Raw genomic sequence first — 18,926 nt, 5'->3', positions numbered from 1 at the left:
CATCTGAGGCTAGCCCCAGATGTGACTCATAACTCTGGCTCGCCACGAGGCCATTTTACACACGGGTGTGTATTAGGACACCGTACTAGCTACCTATTTATCATTCTTGCGTGCATATACCTTTCCCCTAGCGCCCTTGGATTTTCTTCTCTTTTTTTTTTTTTTATCTGATATTGACATGCGATCCTCAGTTTTCATTTGAATGGGTGCCTGCTCTCAGATAACGTTCGGGATGCCTTATAATCAATATGTTTATCCGCATTAGGTGCCGTGACTCGTTAAGTGGATTGGCAGCGTTTTAATGTTGCTTGGATTCCCGACGAGTGGGTGGAAGGAAGGTTTTATCTTGGTTAATAAGTTAATAGACGGATTGATCGATGTAAGAATAAATCTCCAATCAGCTTGACGGAGAGTGAAGCCTTAAGCTGTCCAAACTAGGCCAATCCTCACTGCTCGCCATGTATAACAAGCCTTTCGATCCACTCGCGCTGTCCGCTGACGTCGGTTTGTTAACCCGTCGCTCGGCGCGGGACAGCCGACGCATTCAGGCCGGCAAGTAATTCATCTTTTATTCTCTCAATGGGCCTTTTTTTTTTAGATTGCGGGCCTTAGGTGTAAGATGTAGCGCTGAAGCCAGGGACTTGCTTGACTCCTTCTTCCTGTGGCCTGGACCTGACACTGGGGAACATGTGGTGAGGGCAGGAGGCTACTAGCATGAACAGCTTGCAGGCTGGCGAGCATGCCAGAGACAGGAAGCCTGGGGGCAGCTGTTTACTTACCTTATCTGCCTGAGAGATAAAGCCAGCTTTGACACACATAGCCGTCCGCTCCCACACACATAAACACAGCGACGCTCGCGACACGGCGCTGCGCAGCCACACGCAGGCAAACCGCACAAACGCTGGCCTGTGACGGGAGCCACTGACACTTGGACCGGGTTCATGCGGGGACACAGACTGACAAATGCGGTCGGGCGCTGACTTCCAGACAGCTGGCGGTCAAAGGTTGCCGTTCTATCCGTGCCCTCGTTTTGGCTGCTTGCTTTTATTTTTTCCTCCCGGGCCTCTCATCTTGTCTCCCGCACGTCTTTCCTGTCCATCCCTGTCATTCTTAGCCACTCTCTCGCTCTTATTGTTGAGAACATATAACATCAGTTCATGCTGTAGGTATGCAGATCTGGCGGTTACTTTTCCCAGAGTTACTGCTTTTGGACCGCTTTGCTTTCTTTCTTTTTTTTTCTTTCTTTTTTTTTAATAAAGCCCCCACCATCTTTGCAGGAAGTATGCTGATTACATGGCGTTTTTGCTGATACGAGTGGATGTTCATCCACCGTTTGTGCACATGTTCCACTAGAGTACTATGGATCAGGGTCTGCCATATATGATGTTACAACAGTTGGTTCGATTTTGGATTCAAATCATGAGACCGCAATCGCAATCAGATTATTTAGTAGAGATGCTTGATGTGATTTTTTTTGGGCCATTTTCAGTCCATGTAGTCTGAGTATTTACTTTTGAGTACACACTGGTAGTGAGTGCCAAGACCTTTCTGTCTTTTTGACGCCATGATGATTCACCCATGTGTGAAACTGTCTTAGTGTAGCACCAAATACTGACGAGGAAGACTTCCTAAATATCAGATTTTTTTTTTGTTTTACTAAGTATTGATGGCTGGTATCGGAAGCAATGTGTTCTATGCAGGACCACGAGTTGAAACAAGGCATTCTGATAAATATTGTGTTTGTGGAATAAGAGTTAATCCTCCCATTTTTAACCATCTCAGGGGGCGGCCATTTTGTCACTTCTGTCCAGTGTCCACTGAAAATGTCATCGAAGTTGCTCAGGGCTCTGATAACGGCCAATCGTAGCTCAGCTTCAAAAAAACAGGTGAGCTGTGATTGGCCGTTACCTGAGTCCTGAGCAACTGTGATGTCATTTTCAGTGGGTAGAAGTGACAAAATGGCCGCCCCCTGACATGGCTAAAAACGGGTGGATTAATTTTTATCCCACAAACGCAATACTTATCAGAATGCCTTGTTTCAACTAGTGGGCCTTCATTGACATTTTCTTGTAAAGACAATTTTTGGGTTCAAACGGTGGACACAATGTTAACACAGATTTTGAAACAAAGCTGTCCACTCAGTTATCAGTTACAATGCATACAACATGTAGAAGAAAGATGGTTGGACTTAAACATATCTGAAAATGTGGAAAGCAAAAGTGTGCTGATTTACTGTACCTTTGAATGAGGCAAATCAGATCTTTTGCTTCAATCTTAATCGTGAAGGGAGGATGTGCAGCCATTCATTGCTCCCCCAATTCATTAGGCCAAATGAGCATTTATGCAGCGCCCACATTATTTTTACAGGCCTACTTTATGTGTTTCTGTGGAGTTTTACAGCTCTCGTTAAAGATGTCCTCCAAGCTCCAGATAGAGTTGGGAGTGTTTATTTGCTTCGTTCACAAACCCAAAATAAATTGGTAGTGTTTTCTGGCTCACGTTGGATTACACTGGAGGCCTATGGGTGTAAAAAAAAAAAAAAAAAAAAAGTGGTTCCATAGCAAATTCTACCTCTGTTGATATTTTTGCCCAAATGTGTGAGATGACTCTTTTGCACCCATTTCTCATTTGAAAATATGATCATCTGGTTCCCCGATATCTTGTGACACCATGCATGAAATTAGAAATTTTCTGCAATATTTTCTATTTGTTGTTGATTTTAAAAATGACCTCTTAATGCAATGACAGAATGGGCATGGTCAAGTCATTGATTAGTATGCTGTTGCTCCGACTATACTGGAAAAATGTGTATTCATCCTTAGGTTGCGAAATAGTTTGAGTGTCTGGATTTAATTCAAGTAGTAATTCTGGTGTTGTGCATTTGCTTTTCTTTTGCCCCTAATGTTATGCCGCTGATCGAATGGCGGCATGGTGCCCAGCCTATACTGCTTCAACCCCCACCCTCCACCCCCTGCTCTCCTCCACTGCTCTGCCAACAAGTCTCTTTCTTTCTCATTCCTTCTTTTATCCTCTCTCCTTCTCTCTTCGCCTCTCTTGGCGGGGCAAAATGTTCCCACAGCTCTCACAATACCGTATCCCCCCCACACACCCTCTTTTCTTCCTCTCGCATTCACTCGTCTTTCTGTCTTTTTCTTGTCTCTACTTCTCTATACTGTCTGTCTCTACTCCCTCTTTTTCTGCCGCCATTTTTTTTTCCTCACTGTCTCCCTCCCCCCTTCATTCTCAGCCTCTCTCCCCACATTCCCTGGCAAAGCCTGGCATCACATGATCTTCTTTTCCACTTTCTGCCCAGACCTTGCCCCGCATAAACACACGTGCACGTACAGAGTGACACGTTTCAGCTTTGAACTTCTATGCTTCTATACTTTTTCTACATGGAGCATATTGCACCAGTACAGTATTTTTCAGGTCACTTCTGTTTCTATTATACTGTAAGAGTTCAGAGAAGTCAGCAGAGAGGCAACAATCATGAAATAATAACTTACCAAACAGTTTGAGTAAATGCTCTAGTTTAGCTGCATGGGAATCTAAGTCGAATATGTCAAATTTGACAAACACTTGAAGGTTGACTCTTGCATATTTGAGTTGAGGAGATTTTGGCGCCACAAATATTTGGTCGGACGAAAGTGAAATATGCCAAAGTGCTCCCCCCCCCCCCCCCCCCCCAAAAAAAAAAAACTCCACCACCCTCTTGAAAGCTGTCCCACAACTTAACTCTAGTGGAGGTTGATTTATTGAGCGTGTCTCAGCCATGCGTCCCGTTGCTAACATAGGACATCTGCTGGCCAAATGCTAGAATTACAGCCTCACCTCATCTAATATACTAAAGTAGCTTAAAATCAAGTTATGTGGGGAAAAAGGTGGAATAGTTCTCTGGAGGAATAAAATGTTACTTGAAAATAAAGCATTAATGTGGGATTATATCCGTCAATGAAAGCCATGAGAACAAGCAGACGTTTCTCCCCCTTCCTTCCCCTTGTCCAGCTTCCCCTGTACATCACAGCTCATCAGCATAGGCACAGATAAAAGATAAAAGAAACGGTGCGTGTGTGTGTGTGTGTGTGTGGGTGGGGGTGGGGGGGGGGTGTTATTCATGGGCAGCCAGCCAGCCACCCCCTCCACTCACGCACACTCAGCCCTCCATCTTTCCATCCCTTGCCCTCGTCTCTCTCCCATGGTTGATTCCCTTTAGGCCCTTCTCACCCCCCCCTTACTTCCCCACTCTGTGGCATTGGCACTGGGAGGGCGCAGGCGGCACACAGACGGCCACGCAGATGGGCAACGGGCAACGCAAGGGCTGCCTCCCCACACCTGCTTCTTGCTGGCACAGGGCTCGGGCTACGCCGCGCACGTGCGCATACTCATACATGTACGGAAAGAAAGACGGAATATGTTCATCCAATGCGAAGCGCACGCAGGCTAGTGAGGAGCATGCATACACTAACCACATGCCTGTGTGTTTGAAAGAAAGAAAAAAAAAAAAAGAAATCACTGTCTCCCTCCCACACGCCAGCGCTCAGCCCTCAGTCACAGATGTTTACATGCTTATCTCCAACTGCGCCTCGACATGTGCTCGCCAGACATTTTTTTTTCTTCAACATATCACATATAAGACACAATATCACATCCATGTAAATCAAGCGCCGTATTTTTAGCCTCACACCCCCTCACAGTCACACTTGAGCAGAGCACCGAAACAACATTTTATTTATTTTATTTTATTTTTTTACACAATTAATCGGCTCGTGTTGTGTTGTCACATGTAATGACATACCGGTCATGAAAGAGACTTCATAAAGATGTACTGGTGTTGATTCTGCAGCAATAAAACCATTGCGTAGTCTTGGATTGGTGTTTTAAGAGATGGTAATTGCCACTTTGTTTCTTTTAATATAGGGGAACTTTTCGGATGCGAAGCTGCTGGTTTAATAGTAAGGGAGTGGTGGCCAAAATAACTTTCAAGGAAAGCCCCAAAAATAGTACAAGGGGGAAATCCATCCTAAAGCAGAAAATCCTGGTGTTATTCCCCAAATTTCGGAAGGCTTCATCTTCATTTGTGTGCACACGCTTCTTCCATTAATACTAAATCAACCATCAGTCTAGACTGTAGTCTTTTAATAGTGTCATATTAGTTTGCCAGTGGCCCAGCTTCAGCATCCTTACTGTCTTCCTCCCGACGTGACAAAAAAATAGACCACAAAATGTTATGCTACTGCCAAAATGGATAATGAACACTTTAAAGCAGAAATCAACCCAAACATATTTTTTTCAAGAATATTTTCCCAGCAGGCCCACTAGTTGAAACACGGCATTGTGATTAATAGTGTGTTTGTGCAATATGAGTTAAGCAGCAAAATACACCCGTTTTTAGCCATCTCAGGGGGCGGCCATTTTGTCATTTCTGTCGTCTGAAAATGACATCACAACTACCCAGGGCTCAGGGAACGACCAATCACAGCGCGCCTGTTTTTTAAAGCTGAGCCGTGATTGGTCGTTACCTGAGCCCTGGGTAGTTGTGATGTCATTTTCAGACGACAGAAATGACAAAATGGCTGCCCCCAGATATGGCTAAAAACTAGTGGATTAACGCCATATTTATTAGAATGCCTTGCTTCAACTACTGGGCTTGCATAGAATATATTCTTGAAAAAAAAATTCCCCTTTAAGATGTCCTGATGGCTCCACTGTTCCATTGGTATCTTATCAAGATTTTTAAACAACTTTAATCCTCAAATTCCAATGTGAAAGGAGGAGGCATTTTAGAACAGCATCTTTTCGCAGAGCCATTTGTTTAAAAAAAAAAAAAAAAAAAAAGATTGAGATTGGTGAGGATGGTAACTAATCGTAAGAAAAAGTGTCCTCCGAAACTTTGCTAGACTAGAACGGAATCCTCGCGTGGAACACGGGGAGGGAAAAGAAGAGGTAGAGCATGTGGATGTGGAGTGGGTGGAGGAGGAGAAGGAAAAAAGATGTTGAAATGAAGTCCAATAAAAGAGCCGAGTGAACATCTGTGTGGGATAGCCGTGGGGATTAGGAGCGTTTGGAACATTTTAAGCGCATTAAAGATTTAAAAAAAGGGTCAGAATGTTTAGCAACATACTGATAAACCTCTTAAGCGAAACCCAATTGGGGAGGCTGGGTTTCTTTATCCAGAGGCTAGTAGTTGGGTGGGGGGGGTTCAAGAAGCTGAGAAAATTGAAAGTGGGGGAGACACATACACATAAATGGGATGCTATGCCCTCATTAACCGCTGCATTAGGTACACCTGCAAAATCAAGCGTGTCAAAAGTTCTGACTTTACAGCGGAAATCATCTTCCATTGCGATTCTTTCTGCACGATTCCCTTGATTAGCTAGCTAGCTAGTCATCTGCGTCGGTTATTGATTTAGAATGCCGGCTCAGAAACGCTCTTTCAGATTTGCTCCGTATTTTCCACATTACTCTTGTCTTCGATCTCGGCAGTGCACTTGCTAAATCCGACGCTTGCAAAATTCCTCGTTGTGCTTCAAAGTTTCCGTCACATCTGTCTGGCCGTAGATGTGTGGACACGACACCACAACTAGATTTCCCACATTCACCCAGAGCCTGATACTGAGCTGTTGCCGGCACCCACACACTGTAGCTGGAATGACAGGGTTTGGACCAGCACTGCTAGATGCTATAACTCATCTGGACGGATGAATAGGCAGCTGAAAAGAGTGGCAGAGGGAAGACAGAGATGAAGTGGGTGAGAACAGTGGTGGACTTGTCCGCAGAGCTTTCAAGCAGTCGGAGGTGGAGGCCCCTATCATTTGACTGTGAAGTGAACCATGTCTGCATCTGCACAGCGAGTCCTAAATGACACCGTACACAGGGAGCAGAGGCGCGGTGACAAAACCAAAAGTTGACGGTCACAGCGGATCTGTTGCCTGTTTCCATGTTTGCAATTGACTATTGAAGGCTTCACTGATGTCAGCATTTTAAATCACAAGACGCTACTTCCAAGGTTTGGGGAAGTGCCCCAATACACACAACAAGGGTCAGAAGGTCATGCTTGAATGAGTTTACACAAGGGATTGTGTACGATTCACTCAAGCCCCAATTCGATTCGATTTTCAGTTCCCGATTTTCGATTTGATTCGATTTTTTTTTAATCGCTACCCTACTTGTCTCTGTGCGCTAGTGTGGTGCTGCAGCCATCCACAAACGCAATATGCAATGATGTTTGGCGCAAGCCCATAGTTTGATCTACACATTCAAAATGTGGTCTGCATCTGGAATCGAAAAAAAACTTTAAAGATTAGGAGGAACATAATTCTTTAGTATGCTAAATTAATATATTCTAATGACCTAGGTATGTTATGTCTTTTGTTACGTGTTGCAGTATAGATCTTGTGAGTGCTGAGATGTCAGAGTTCGTCTTGACTAGAATGATTGATAATAATTAATTCTAATTTTTTTTCTCATCGCTGCATATTTTATGCAGTTTAAATAGATTTTAAATCAATTTTCGATTAATCGTTACATCCCCAGTTTACACCTACTGTTTAATGTCTTATTTTCATTAACAGGCATTCTGATATTTGTGTCCAAGTGTGGCCTGAGTAAAAATAAAAAATATCAGTGGCCTAAGTCATCTTACTTCCTGAATTACTGCACAACACCTTTATTGTATGTTTTTTTAAGAAGCTACCAGCAGTTGTTGTGTGGATCCTAGCAAAACTGGAAACAGTTTCAACACAAACATTCAATTTCAATGAGATAAGATTTTTAAGAGCCAAAAGCAGTATTACAATTTCATCGGTAAATACCAAAATAATCGAAAAGTACATGAGAAGATTCTGCCTTTTCCTTGATTGCGCTTGTCTGTCATCTGTCAAAAAAAGAAAAACGTAATTGTCAAGGCACATGATTTCACAGGTGTGTTTGCGCGTGAGTCTTTATAATGTGCAAGCACTCAAGAAAAACCTTTAGTGGAAAAAAAAAATGAAAGGCCATTTATGTCGTCAGCACTCACACACCGTGTGAATGCGCACACTCTAAATGCCTCCATTAGTGCGAACAATGGCTGCCCGTGAGTGATTGGATGTTTGTTTTTTTACAAGTTCAAGTGTCTCTTAATGATTTACCCCTGTGCTTGTGTGTCATTGAGTAATGAAGTATGATTTTTTTTTTGGGGGGGGGGCTGGTCTTGTACCTGGGTGAGAGTTTTAACCTATGCATGTGTCGGATTTGCAACATGAAAATTGTATAGCAGGTTGCTGTTAACCTTTGTTTACAAGTGTGAGGAGTATATCAGTAGCAGTACACTGTATTGACCAGGCAGCATAATGTGTGTGGTAAGAGTGATAACATGGTGTATTCGGTGGCCTGCGTGTGTTTGTGTATTATCTTTGGAGGGGCATTACCAGGGGGCCTTGGGGCGACTGTGTGCACTAGATAAGGGTAATTCATCTGTGTTTCAATATGTGTGTGTGTGCGTGTCTGTAATAGCATTTTTGCAAGGAAATGAATCTATGTTGTGTATGCGCGCGTGAGAATATGAACGCGTGTTAATAAATGCGCTTGATGCTACATGCACCACAGTGATGTGTGTGTGAGTGCGTGTTTGTTTGTGTAATAGGTAATTGTTGCCGCCATGTGCACACTGGGCGCCCTGCGGGTATGTGGTGCTTTTTGGCAGTGCTTTTTGCCCTGCTCGGCGGTCTACAGAGCATCAGTAGGAGCAATGTGCTCGTCACAATACATAGGCTCCTCATTGTTCATATTGACTTCGGAGTGTCTCTAATGACTCCGCCTCCCACTATCAGACCTCTGTGACTCTCCTTGTGCCTCTTTCAAGGTGTGCACATCGTAAAACCGGCACTGAATACCCGTACCTTAGCAACACAAGGGTGGGGGTGGATGTTTGAGGTGGGGGGTGTATTATTAGAAACGCCTTCGGTGTGATGCAGGGCACGACTTAAGTTATAATTTGTTTTTTTTAATGGCACGCATTTTAGATCTTGTTAAATTTTCACATCACTGGTATGCTTGTTTAGCCTTTTTACTATATCCGCGCTGTCCTGTGTACTCTTTCAGAGAATTTCAATTGGATTTAGGTCTGGGCTTTTGCTGCGCTGTTCCTGGTGAAGCTATTCTTTTGTTGATTTGGATTTATGTAGGCGGTCCAGTACTGCCCTCTTCCTGTTACAAGGATTACCTTAACTCACTGCCTCATTAATGATATTTTGTCCGTCCATAGCTGTGGTCTTCAATCCTGTTCCTCGATGTCTGCTGTCCTTTCTGTTTTCCGTCTCTCCTTGATGCAACGCATCCGATTCAAATGAGCAGATAGTCAGCAAGGTCCGCAGAAGCCGTATAACGATCCCGATCGTTTGAATCGGGTGTGTTGCAACAAATAGATTTGAAAAACAGATCGGATGCGTTGCATCAAGGAGAGATGGAAAACAGAAAGGACAGCAGACATCGAGGAACAGGATTGAAGACCCCTGGGGTGTGTTTTACGTTGTATTTGATTTAAGTGAAATTGTTGTTTCCTCACAGCAAAAAAAGCTTGTTGCTTTGTGTCATTTACATCTTTTGTGCTGCATTTATTGTGTGGATTTAAGAGCTTTGATTAATATCAGCATAAAATAACAGTAGGCAGATGTTACTTATATTAATATCTTACTTTCTTGGGTTTTGGTTGATAGAATTTTTAGCATCCAGAAAGGGAGACTGGAAATATAATGCTCATCATTGCCCTTAAATGAGCTCCTTCATCAACTGTCCCTCCCCTTCGTAACGCTATACGAGTATGCTGGACATACTAAGTTTCATTAAACGTTTGCATGGCCCTCTCCGGACTGCAGTCATCCTGCTGCACTCCATTAACAATGCATATACGCTGTTGTTTTTTTTTTTTTTATCTTTAAGACCATTGGGTCTGTGTGAAACAAAAACAGCAGGCGCGCACGCGCGCCTGCGTGTACGTGTACGCGTGTGTTGATTTGGGGGTGCCGTCAGCTAGCAGGAATGCATGGGTACCGCCAAACCTAAGATGGCTGCCAAGCGCTAAGATGGCTGCCAGGATGCCGCGGAGCGACAGCATGATAGATAAAGAAAAACAGAGGACAACGGCGGGCGATAGGAAATGAGGAAAAATGTCGTCAAGTTGGACTGCGGGAGAGCTTAGTGGTGAAAATCGCGAAAACTTTGACTCTCTCCCTGGGCTTCTCATCTCGTCTCTCTGACCCAGAGCGATGAGGTGATTACGTTTGTCTCTTTGTTGTGTGATGATGGGCAGCCACCGTGAATGGCGCTGCAGTGGGCTGGCAAGCAAAGCTCGAGCGCCACCCAAGATCAAGGCGCTGATTTGGGCTTTGAGGACTTTGAGATTCGGGGGCAGAGTACCGACTGCAAGGGGCAGTGTTCTGGTCCGGGCCAAATTTTCCCCTCTTGGCCCTGGAAGGCCTCAATGCCACACAGCTCTGTGTGCTAATGGGCTTGAATGGCACGGACCATAAAGCTCCACAAGGCTGCTTTAAGTAGGCCAAACAAACTGAGCTGAAGCAGGCAACTCTCTGCTTGCCTGTCCCAATACAAGTTCACATAAACACAGCGATAAACTCCAGACAAATTCCCACAAGCCCCAAAAATGTACATTTTTGCTGTCACCCCTCATCTTACATACCAACTTTGGGGAAGCTTGAGTTTCTTGAGACCACAACAAACTTAAGATGACCCAGGCCTTTACTAAAGTAGAAAATGCAATCCAAACATTCCCCAAAATGTACATGTCGCAATGATTTCTTCACTGACAAATCACCTCTGGGGAGGCTTAGACCTTCATAATTCACCTCTACACTGCTCTGGGACCTAGCTAGAATAACATTGTGGGTAGGGGAGAAAAACATTTTTAACAGACTATAAAAAAGATAATGCACTGGTACATTTTATTGGAAATGTGGTCTAAAATACAAGGATATGATTTGCCTTTTTATAACTTCAATTGTAAATCTGGGTAAAATGCACTAAGGTTATTCCATGATTCTCAGTGGAAAGATGTATATTGTGTGCATAGTTTGTGGTCTATAATTGTGATGGCCTTTCAAATTTGGTTATTACTGCTTATATTTACTTGCCCTATGTCACTTAGTCCTTTCTTTTGAGTTATTTAGTGTTTTTTCAGGCTCATTCCCTTCAGCTTAGATGTTGGATAGTCGACAGACCTTTGAATAAATATGTAATTTCAATCGAGTGCCAGAACATAGCTGACAGCAAGTGATTATGAGCGGAAAGGAACTGATCATAACGTGTCTTTTTCTTGAGCGTATTAGTAAATGTCTTTTGAGCGTCTAGTAAATAACAATAAATGGCAGCTATAGTTGGAGCCCTGAAGAAACAAAATCAGTCATTTGGGTGCTCACACTTTAAGTGTGACCCAATATTTATTTAAATATATGTGTATAATATATAAATATATATGTATATAAAAAAAAAAATATATATATATATATTTATATATATATATATATATATATATATATATATATATATATATATATATATATGACTTTTTTGGTTTACATTAAGCTACTTAAGGCTTGGATTGGATTCAGACCCCTGTCCACCTGAATAATCTTGACTCTTTCACTTTTGTCATGTTTCAGAACAATCAGGACAATCAGACAACTCAAACCAGCAAGGAGAGACAGATGTCAAGCCCCCGCCAAATGGTAACTACGTATTTCTGCACTGATCTCACAATTTAGTGAGTTACACATGCTTGCATAAATGGTTTCAAATGGCTGCCGGCACGGGCCTGTATAGATACTAGCGCACACATGTGCATGTATTACACCTACTGGACGTAGAGGCCTCTCTGAGAGCAAGTGTGTCCCAACAGAGTTGGCTAGGTTTATTATGGTAAGGAGAGCTGATGGTACTGTAGCGTGGGGCTTGTGTGGGGATTGCGGTGGGCCACTCATAAATCACACTGACGTTATTAGAAGATGGGAACCACATGGCCGCTGCAGAGCTTAGCGCTGACCTCATACGCTGTCGCCGCTGTGGTTAACCCTGACAGTGCTTGACTGAATGGGGAGCGAGAGCAGAAGGGAAATGAGGAAGGGGCTTGTAGTGAGGAGATAAACAACGCAAGGGACAGAGAAGTGATAGGCTGATGGATGGAGGGAAGAAATGAAATGAGCCCCATTACATAGGGGCCGCAGCATTGGGTACATCAGGACGATCGAGTGAGATTGAAGACTCCCAGTAGACTGCAAACATCCACCAAGGTAGAACTGTTCACAGAAGACGAGAGGACTGGACAGTTTTGTATTGAGGAGGAACAAGACAGCCGACACCAGGGCACTGGGCATCTATGAACGTACTTTGTCCAGTTCAGAAGGATATAATCTAATATAATACATTCTTTCGTTGTAGTCGTTTTTTTAACCACTTCCCACGGTGCTAACATTAGTGTTTGTGAGTTGTGTGCTTTTACAAACTTTGCGGCACACCAAAGACATACAATCAGACCGTGTTTATTTCAAGATGTGATTTTCTTTTAACGCTGACAAATCTTGATAGTGTTTAGTATGTGTATTTATTGTCTTGGCTTCTTTCTTCTGACCAGTGTCTTAAAAGTAAATTATACCTCTTGTCTGTCGGAGGAACATACAAAAAAGGAAGGAAAAAGAACTATTGTTCTTTACTGCTATTTAGGGTCTCAAATCTTATACTGTATATACTTGCTATGTCTTACACTTGTTACTGCAGTCTGTAAACACCGTTAGTGGTCATCTTTTGAATGCGTTCTGGCCGGTTTGGAATTTGATCGCTAAATTTACAGTATGCCATCATCATTTGGCTCTCAATCATAACATAACCTAGTTTTGCGCATTGTGGTCCATGATATTAAAAAAAAAAAAAAAAGGAATCTCAGAAATATGTTGTAATAAATAAACGTTTAGAGTGTGTTTTGAGAGGAAGAAACGGCTTCCCAAATGTCGCCGTGCTACCGGCTTTTTGTGAAATCCTTACAACCAAAAGCTACGGTGAATTGCCCCGGTCTTATCGCTTATGTTGTTACGTTACAAATGACAAGAATTATTATTCAATTTTTTTTTGTAATGATGTGGCACAAAAGATAAATTCTCAAGTCAAGACCCATCTCTGCTCCTTACATTTAAGGACCCAGTTTTCGTGCAGAGCGCCAGTCAAGTGGAAAGTGCTAATTCTTCAATGAATTGATTTCTGCAACAATTCAGAGGAATTGTCCAACGCTGTTGTCATATTTCTGAATGAAATCCGATGACGTCCACCACATGTGAAGGAGCGGCAAATGTGCTCCTCGATCAAATACACCAAAATTGCCCAATTGTTAGACCTGATTTTCCAAACTTTAAAATCTATTCTGCTTTTTGTGACCAAATTTGCAGATGCTCTGGGGGGCGAGGCAGGAATGCCCAGTGAGACATAGCGCGTCTAACAAATTCACAAACACGCTGAACTAGACTATTGCCCACGATTTATTGCACAAAAATGACGATGCCGTTATCATGCCGAGCGCAGAATACTCTGTTTCCAAATTGTCGGGTGAGTCGGGGGCAATGCAACGCCCAGAGAGGCTCAACACACCCCCAAACATAGTAGACTAGACTTGCACCTGCACGAAAATGAAGTTACACCCTTTTTTACGGAACACCAGTCTACCAAAATAGGGCCCTTAGTATGTAGAGCTGTCCTTGTGGAGCTTGTACCCTCTTGTTTGGCCTAATTGGTGTGTGTGCTGAACTCAAACAAACGAGAAAAGAATAACATGTCGGAACCATGTCGGTACCTCTCGTACCTTATGGAAAACACATGTTCGCACTGTATGACACCAGCTGCGTGTCAACCTTTTTGCACTTTCTCTAAGCGCGCTCATGTAGAGTAAAATACAGTATGGGTTCATTTTCATGCTGCGCACAAGTTAGCACAAAGTGCAGTCCAACTGTGTGCATTAGTGGGGGTTTTCATTTGTTAGGGTTAGTGTTTGACCTTTGTGCGCCGATGTGGGATAGAAGTAGTCTTTGCACAGCCAATTCTAGTGCCATCTCTCAATAGCAACCAAATCAGGGTGGTCAGAGCGCAGTAGCTCCAAGTACACCATGCTTGACATTGCGGAAAGAGAAATAGACTCGCTGAGGTCCGTGCATGACATTGGCAGGTAAACTGCACGATCTCCCCTTGCGGATGATGTCCTCAGCCATGCATGTGACATGGGCAATTCGAGACCGTCTCTCACCCCGATCGTGCATCAGAGTGTGACTCCCAATAGAATTAAAATATTTTGAAGATGATAATGATAATAATTCATTCAAAGCATTAATTTCCACAATTCCATATTCCCACGCTGGTGTCATAATGTATGAATTAAATACTATGACATCCACCATGCACGTTCGCGGAGTGACAAATTTGTCTGCCTGCGCCTCAATCAAATACACTAAAATCGCATTGCATCACCTGCGCTTCGAGTTAAACCTGCTTTTTGCGAGTGTAAATGTACTCGGCTTTTTGTAATTAAAGTTGCATATGCGCTGATGGGTGCAGCAGGAACACCTGGTGAGGTGTAGCGCATCAACCAAAGTCACTATCACGCTGAACTAGACCATTGCCCCGGCACGAAAATGACGATACACCCGTTTTTACGTTGAGCACGGAGTACTTTCTTTTTTCAGATGAGTCGGGAGCGAGGGAAGTAGACACTGTAGACTAGACTTTCGCCGACACGAAAATGAAGTTACGGCCATTTTTACTCAGAGCTCACAGGCGCCAGTCTACCAAAATAGGGCCCCCTTTTACAGCTGTGCAATTAATCAAAATGCAATTACAATTACGATTATTATTCTCCACAATTACAAAATTGGTGTAATCGTAAAAAACGATTAGTAATATTCATTTTTAACCAACGCACGGTTTGTTTACACAAGGAAATCATACTTGAACTTACATTTATATTTGCACCTTTTTTAAAATCTTATAACTTATTTTATCAATTTTGTTTGGTCCAAAAGGAACTTACTTACATTTGTCTTCATATTTTTTTTTCTACACAGGCCACTTGAGTTTCCAGGACTGTTTTGTGACTTCAGGGGTGTGGAACGTAGCCGAGCTGGTCCGCGTGTCACAGAGTGAGTCACAACTATAATTTACCCTGTCAATCTCTCCAGAACGACACACAGTTGCTATCATTTGTTGCACACTGCACTGTATCCACTGAAACACCCTTGCAGCCGAGTTAACCACAGCAGCAGCTCTCTTTACAACAACTGTTAGAAATTTGGAGGCGGGGAGTAATGCACATTTATGACATAAATTACAATTTTTGGTTGAGCTCACTAACTGTTTTCATATGTTCATCCAAAACCTGATATAACTTGTTCCATTCCTTTCCTCTGTTAGCCATCCACGTTGTTGAACTTGGTGCTACAGTGAACACAGATTTAATCATAACAGCATAAATTCTTAATACTAGCACGTTCAAATTAGAAACCCATGGCAAACGGCAGGTTTTATTCCCAGTGATTTGTGGTGAGGAAAACCGGTCGTCGGATGCAACTGCGGAAAAACACGCTCTAATCCGACCTTTGAGCTGCCTGCTCTGACAAAGAGAAACACACAAACACGTGAAGATTTTGGGTGGCCATTCTGAAGGGTCCTTCAGCGAGATACAGAAGCCCCAGTTGCTCCTGATGTTGCACATAAGTAGATGACTGTGGAGACAGTGTTAAAGCACTTTGAGTGCCTTGAAGGTGGAATAGTGATAAACAAGTCTATTTACCCAAGATGAGTTGAAAGCTGCACTCAGCTCCACACTGACTAGGAACATTTATAATCTAGCTTTTTACCAGAGCTAAATTGTTCAAAAGACAAGTGCATCACTTCTCCTTTCGCCATTTTAAAAACATTTTACAATATAACAAAAGGTAAAAACACAGAAGTCAGGACTGACCGTTTCTCATGAGCTACTTTTATGTTTGATCTGCGCGGTCGCATTCTGCAGCCCCGGTAGCTACGGCGACTGGCCCGAGCTTCTCTCTGGCTGACTTGGACAGCCCTGGATACTACAACATCAACCAGGTCACCCTGGGACGGCGCTCCATCACCTCTACTCCTTCCACCAGGTACCCAATGTGTGATTGAACACACACACACACGTATTGTAAACTTTACAGCCAAAATATTCTAGACACAAACTGTAATTAGATGCAATAGGAAATCTACACCAAAAATACAATTTAAGGAAAGGTGGAAATGTGACTATTTTTTCACTGAAATACGCAACAACTCTGTCTGCCTCATTTGCAAGGAGATTACTTATTGTTATGTTGTTACTTATTTCCCTGTTTTTAAATTTCAGTGGACATTTATTTTCAACATGCCATGTTTCAAATTAACACTGGCCAATACCGGTGAATATGATATACAGTATGTATATTTTTTTCACATATTTCCCTGTTATTTAAGTAAAAAGTACAGAAAACATTTGATTGCCAGTTGTTATTCATGTTTGAAATGTAATTTGCACTGGTGAATATTGTTACTTATTGTTTTAAATATAAAGGTTCAGTGAACATTTAATTGTCATGTTTCAAATGGTTTGAAAATCTTGAACTTTGAATTTAAATTTTGAACAAGTCAAAATGAAAGGCAGACTGGTTTGCTAAAATTTACTTGGATTTATTGGTGTTGCATGTAAAAAATAATGTCAGGCTAAATGGTCGGCCCCCCGCATTTCCACCTCACCAAATCTGGCCCTCTTTGCAAAAGGTTTGGGCACCCCTGGCCTAGTTGTTTCTTATTACATTGAATAGTTCAACAACAAACAACATTGAGTGTCTTTGCTCGATTTTACAATTGGGTTTGCTCTGTGAAGACTACATTTATACTAGGTAGGGGTGTAAACTACCTACATGTAGACCAGGAAGCTGACTGCAAGTGGAAAAACAAGGAAACTGAACTAGTGCCATTGCACAAATATGGGCTACAACCAATACAACAATTTAGAATGTCCTGAAGAAGAAGGAAACTACTGGTGCACTAATTATGCAGTTGACATAGATTGTGTACCTAACGTTGTGGTTAGCATGTACACGCCTACAAACACCCTCAACATACTCTGCGTCTTAATACTCATCATTTCCTAACATCTGAATTGTACTGTAGTACTCTTGTGCGTATTAGCTTGTTCTGCTTTTTGATGGTGGTTTCTCCTCCCCCTTGTTCCTTCTTCATCACTAATCCTTCTCATTTCCTTTCATTTTACCAACCAATACATCCGTCATTCTGTCTGATGTTTGGGTGTCTGTTTTTCCCTTGTCCTCTCCCGCTCATTTTACGCTGCAGGACTGAAATGGAGCTTTATGCAAGTCTCCCACGGAGGTACACTCATCACAGCATATCTCCCTTGATACTAATGTAACACAGATCCCTTCCTCACACTCGCGCAAAAGCCAAGCAAGCTATCACACACACAATTTGAAGCGCTTGTACGCTTTCTGCCCCTTGTATTTTATTGTTCGCAGATGTGTGAGTCTATAAGAATGTGCAATCACATGCAGAATGTATCCCGGCATCACATAACATTGTGTGTTTGGTTTCTCGTGGTAGGTTGAAAGGTGAAACAGCATGTTAAAGTAAAAATGTGGTCTCGTATTACTTACAGTCTTCCGTGGCATGAAACATAACACAAAGTTGAACTTGAGTGTAGGTCATTTATACTGTACTTAAAGGGGAAGTCAACCTAAACATATTTTTTTCCAGAATATGTTCTATGCTGGCCCACAAATTGAAATACGGCATTCAGATTAACATTGCGTTTGTGGAATATAATTTAAGCAGCAAAATGCACCCACTTTTAGCCATCTCTGGGGGTGGCCATTTTGTCACTTCTGTCGACTGAAGATGACATCACAGTTGCTCAAGCTCAGATAACGACCAATCACGGCTCCCCTGTTTTCTGAAGCTGAGCCATGATTGGTTGTTATCTGAGCCCTGAGCAAAGTCGATGTCATCTTCAGTCGACAGAAGTGACAAAATGACCGACCCCCTGAGCTAGCTAAAAATGGGTGGATTTCTCATTTTCCACAAACGCAATATTAATCAGAATGCCATGTTTGGACTAGTGGGCCTGCATAGAAAATCCATCCATTATCTCTACCGCTTCTCCTCACAAGGGTCGCGGGGAGTGCTGGAGCCCTATCTCAGCAGTCTTCGGGCTGTAGGCGGGGGACACCCTGAATTGGTTGCCAATTGCCCTGCAATCGCAGGGCACACAGAGACAAACAAACATCCACACTCGCACTCACAGCTAGGGGCAATTTAGAGTGTCCAATTAACCTACCAAGCGTGTTTTTGGAATGTGGGAGGAAACCGGAGTACCCGGAGAAAACCCACGCAATCACGGGGAGAACATGCAAACTCCACAAAGGGAGGTCGGGGCCGGGATCAAACGCCCTCTGAACTGTGAGGCGGACGGCTAACCAGTTGACTACCGTGCCGCCCTTCATAGAAAATATTCTGGAAAAATATGTTTGCGTTGACTTCCCCTTAACCACGAGTAGGCAAGTATCGCTTTAGCGCAATGGAGAGTCAAACAACCTCCTCCATCTTCCTCCTCAGCTCAAACAAGCGCAAGTCCATTGACGACAGTGAGATGGAGAGCCCGGTGGACGACGTCTTCTACTCGGGCCGTTCGCCGGCAGCTGGCAGCAGCTCGCAGTCCAGCGGTTGGCCCAATGATGTAGATGCAGGTAATCCATCCTCAACCCTTGACCGTACCTTAATTTGTTGTACTTTTAAGATGAGGCCCACTTCAAGTCAGATGACAGTTACAATATTTGAATTTTCAGATGAAAAGAAAATGAATCATTTGGTTGGAACTGAGGCATTTC

The 18,926-nt window shown here is 42.9% G+C and overlaps 1 protein-coding gene across 17 annotated transcripts in view; it reads left to right on the top strand.

Annotated features, from left to right (window-relative positions):
• The window catches only part of nfixb (nuclear factor I/Xb), a 139,874-nt gene that overhangs the window by 97,470 nt on the left and 23,478 nt on the right, over window positions 1-18,926 (top strand). For 11 of the 17 annotated variants that reach the window (XM_086055395.1, XM_086055393.1, XM_086055406.1 and 8 more), the window contains 5 exons: window positions 11,655-11,720; window positions 15,090-15,164; window positions 16,037-16,157; window positions 17,380-17,415; window positions 18,655-18,785. In XM_086055395.1, coding sequence (XP_085911521.1) covers window positions 11,655-11,720; window positions 15,090-15,164; window positions 16,037-16,157; window positions 17,380-17,415; window positions 18,655-18,785 — 429 coding nt within the window. The remainder of the gene's footprint in view (window positions 1-11,654; window positions 11,721-15,089; window positions 15,165-16,036; window positions 16,158-17,379; window positions 17,416-18,654; window positions 18,786-18,926) is intronic. The other 6 variants (XM_086055408.1, XM_086055398.1, XM_086055405.1 and 3 more) reach the window with 1 other exon arrangement.

This window comes from Filicampus tigris, chromosome 16, assembly GCF_054856515.1.
Source record: "Filicampus tigris isolate MCC_2025a chromosome 16, RoL_Ftig_1.0, whole genome shotgun sequence".
Classification (NCBI taxonomy): domain Eukaryota; kingdom Metazoa; phylum Chordata; class Actinopteri; order Syngnathiformes; family Syngnathidae; genus Filicampus; species Filicampus tigris.
The sequence above is the reverse complement of the archived record's forward strand: the minus strand, read 5'-3'. Positions and strand labels throughout refer to the sequence as shown.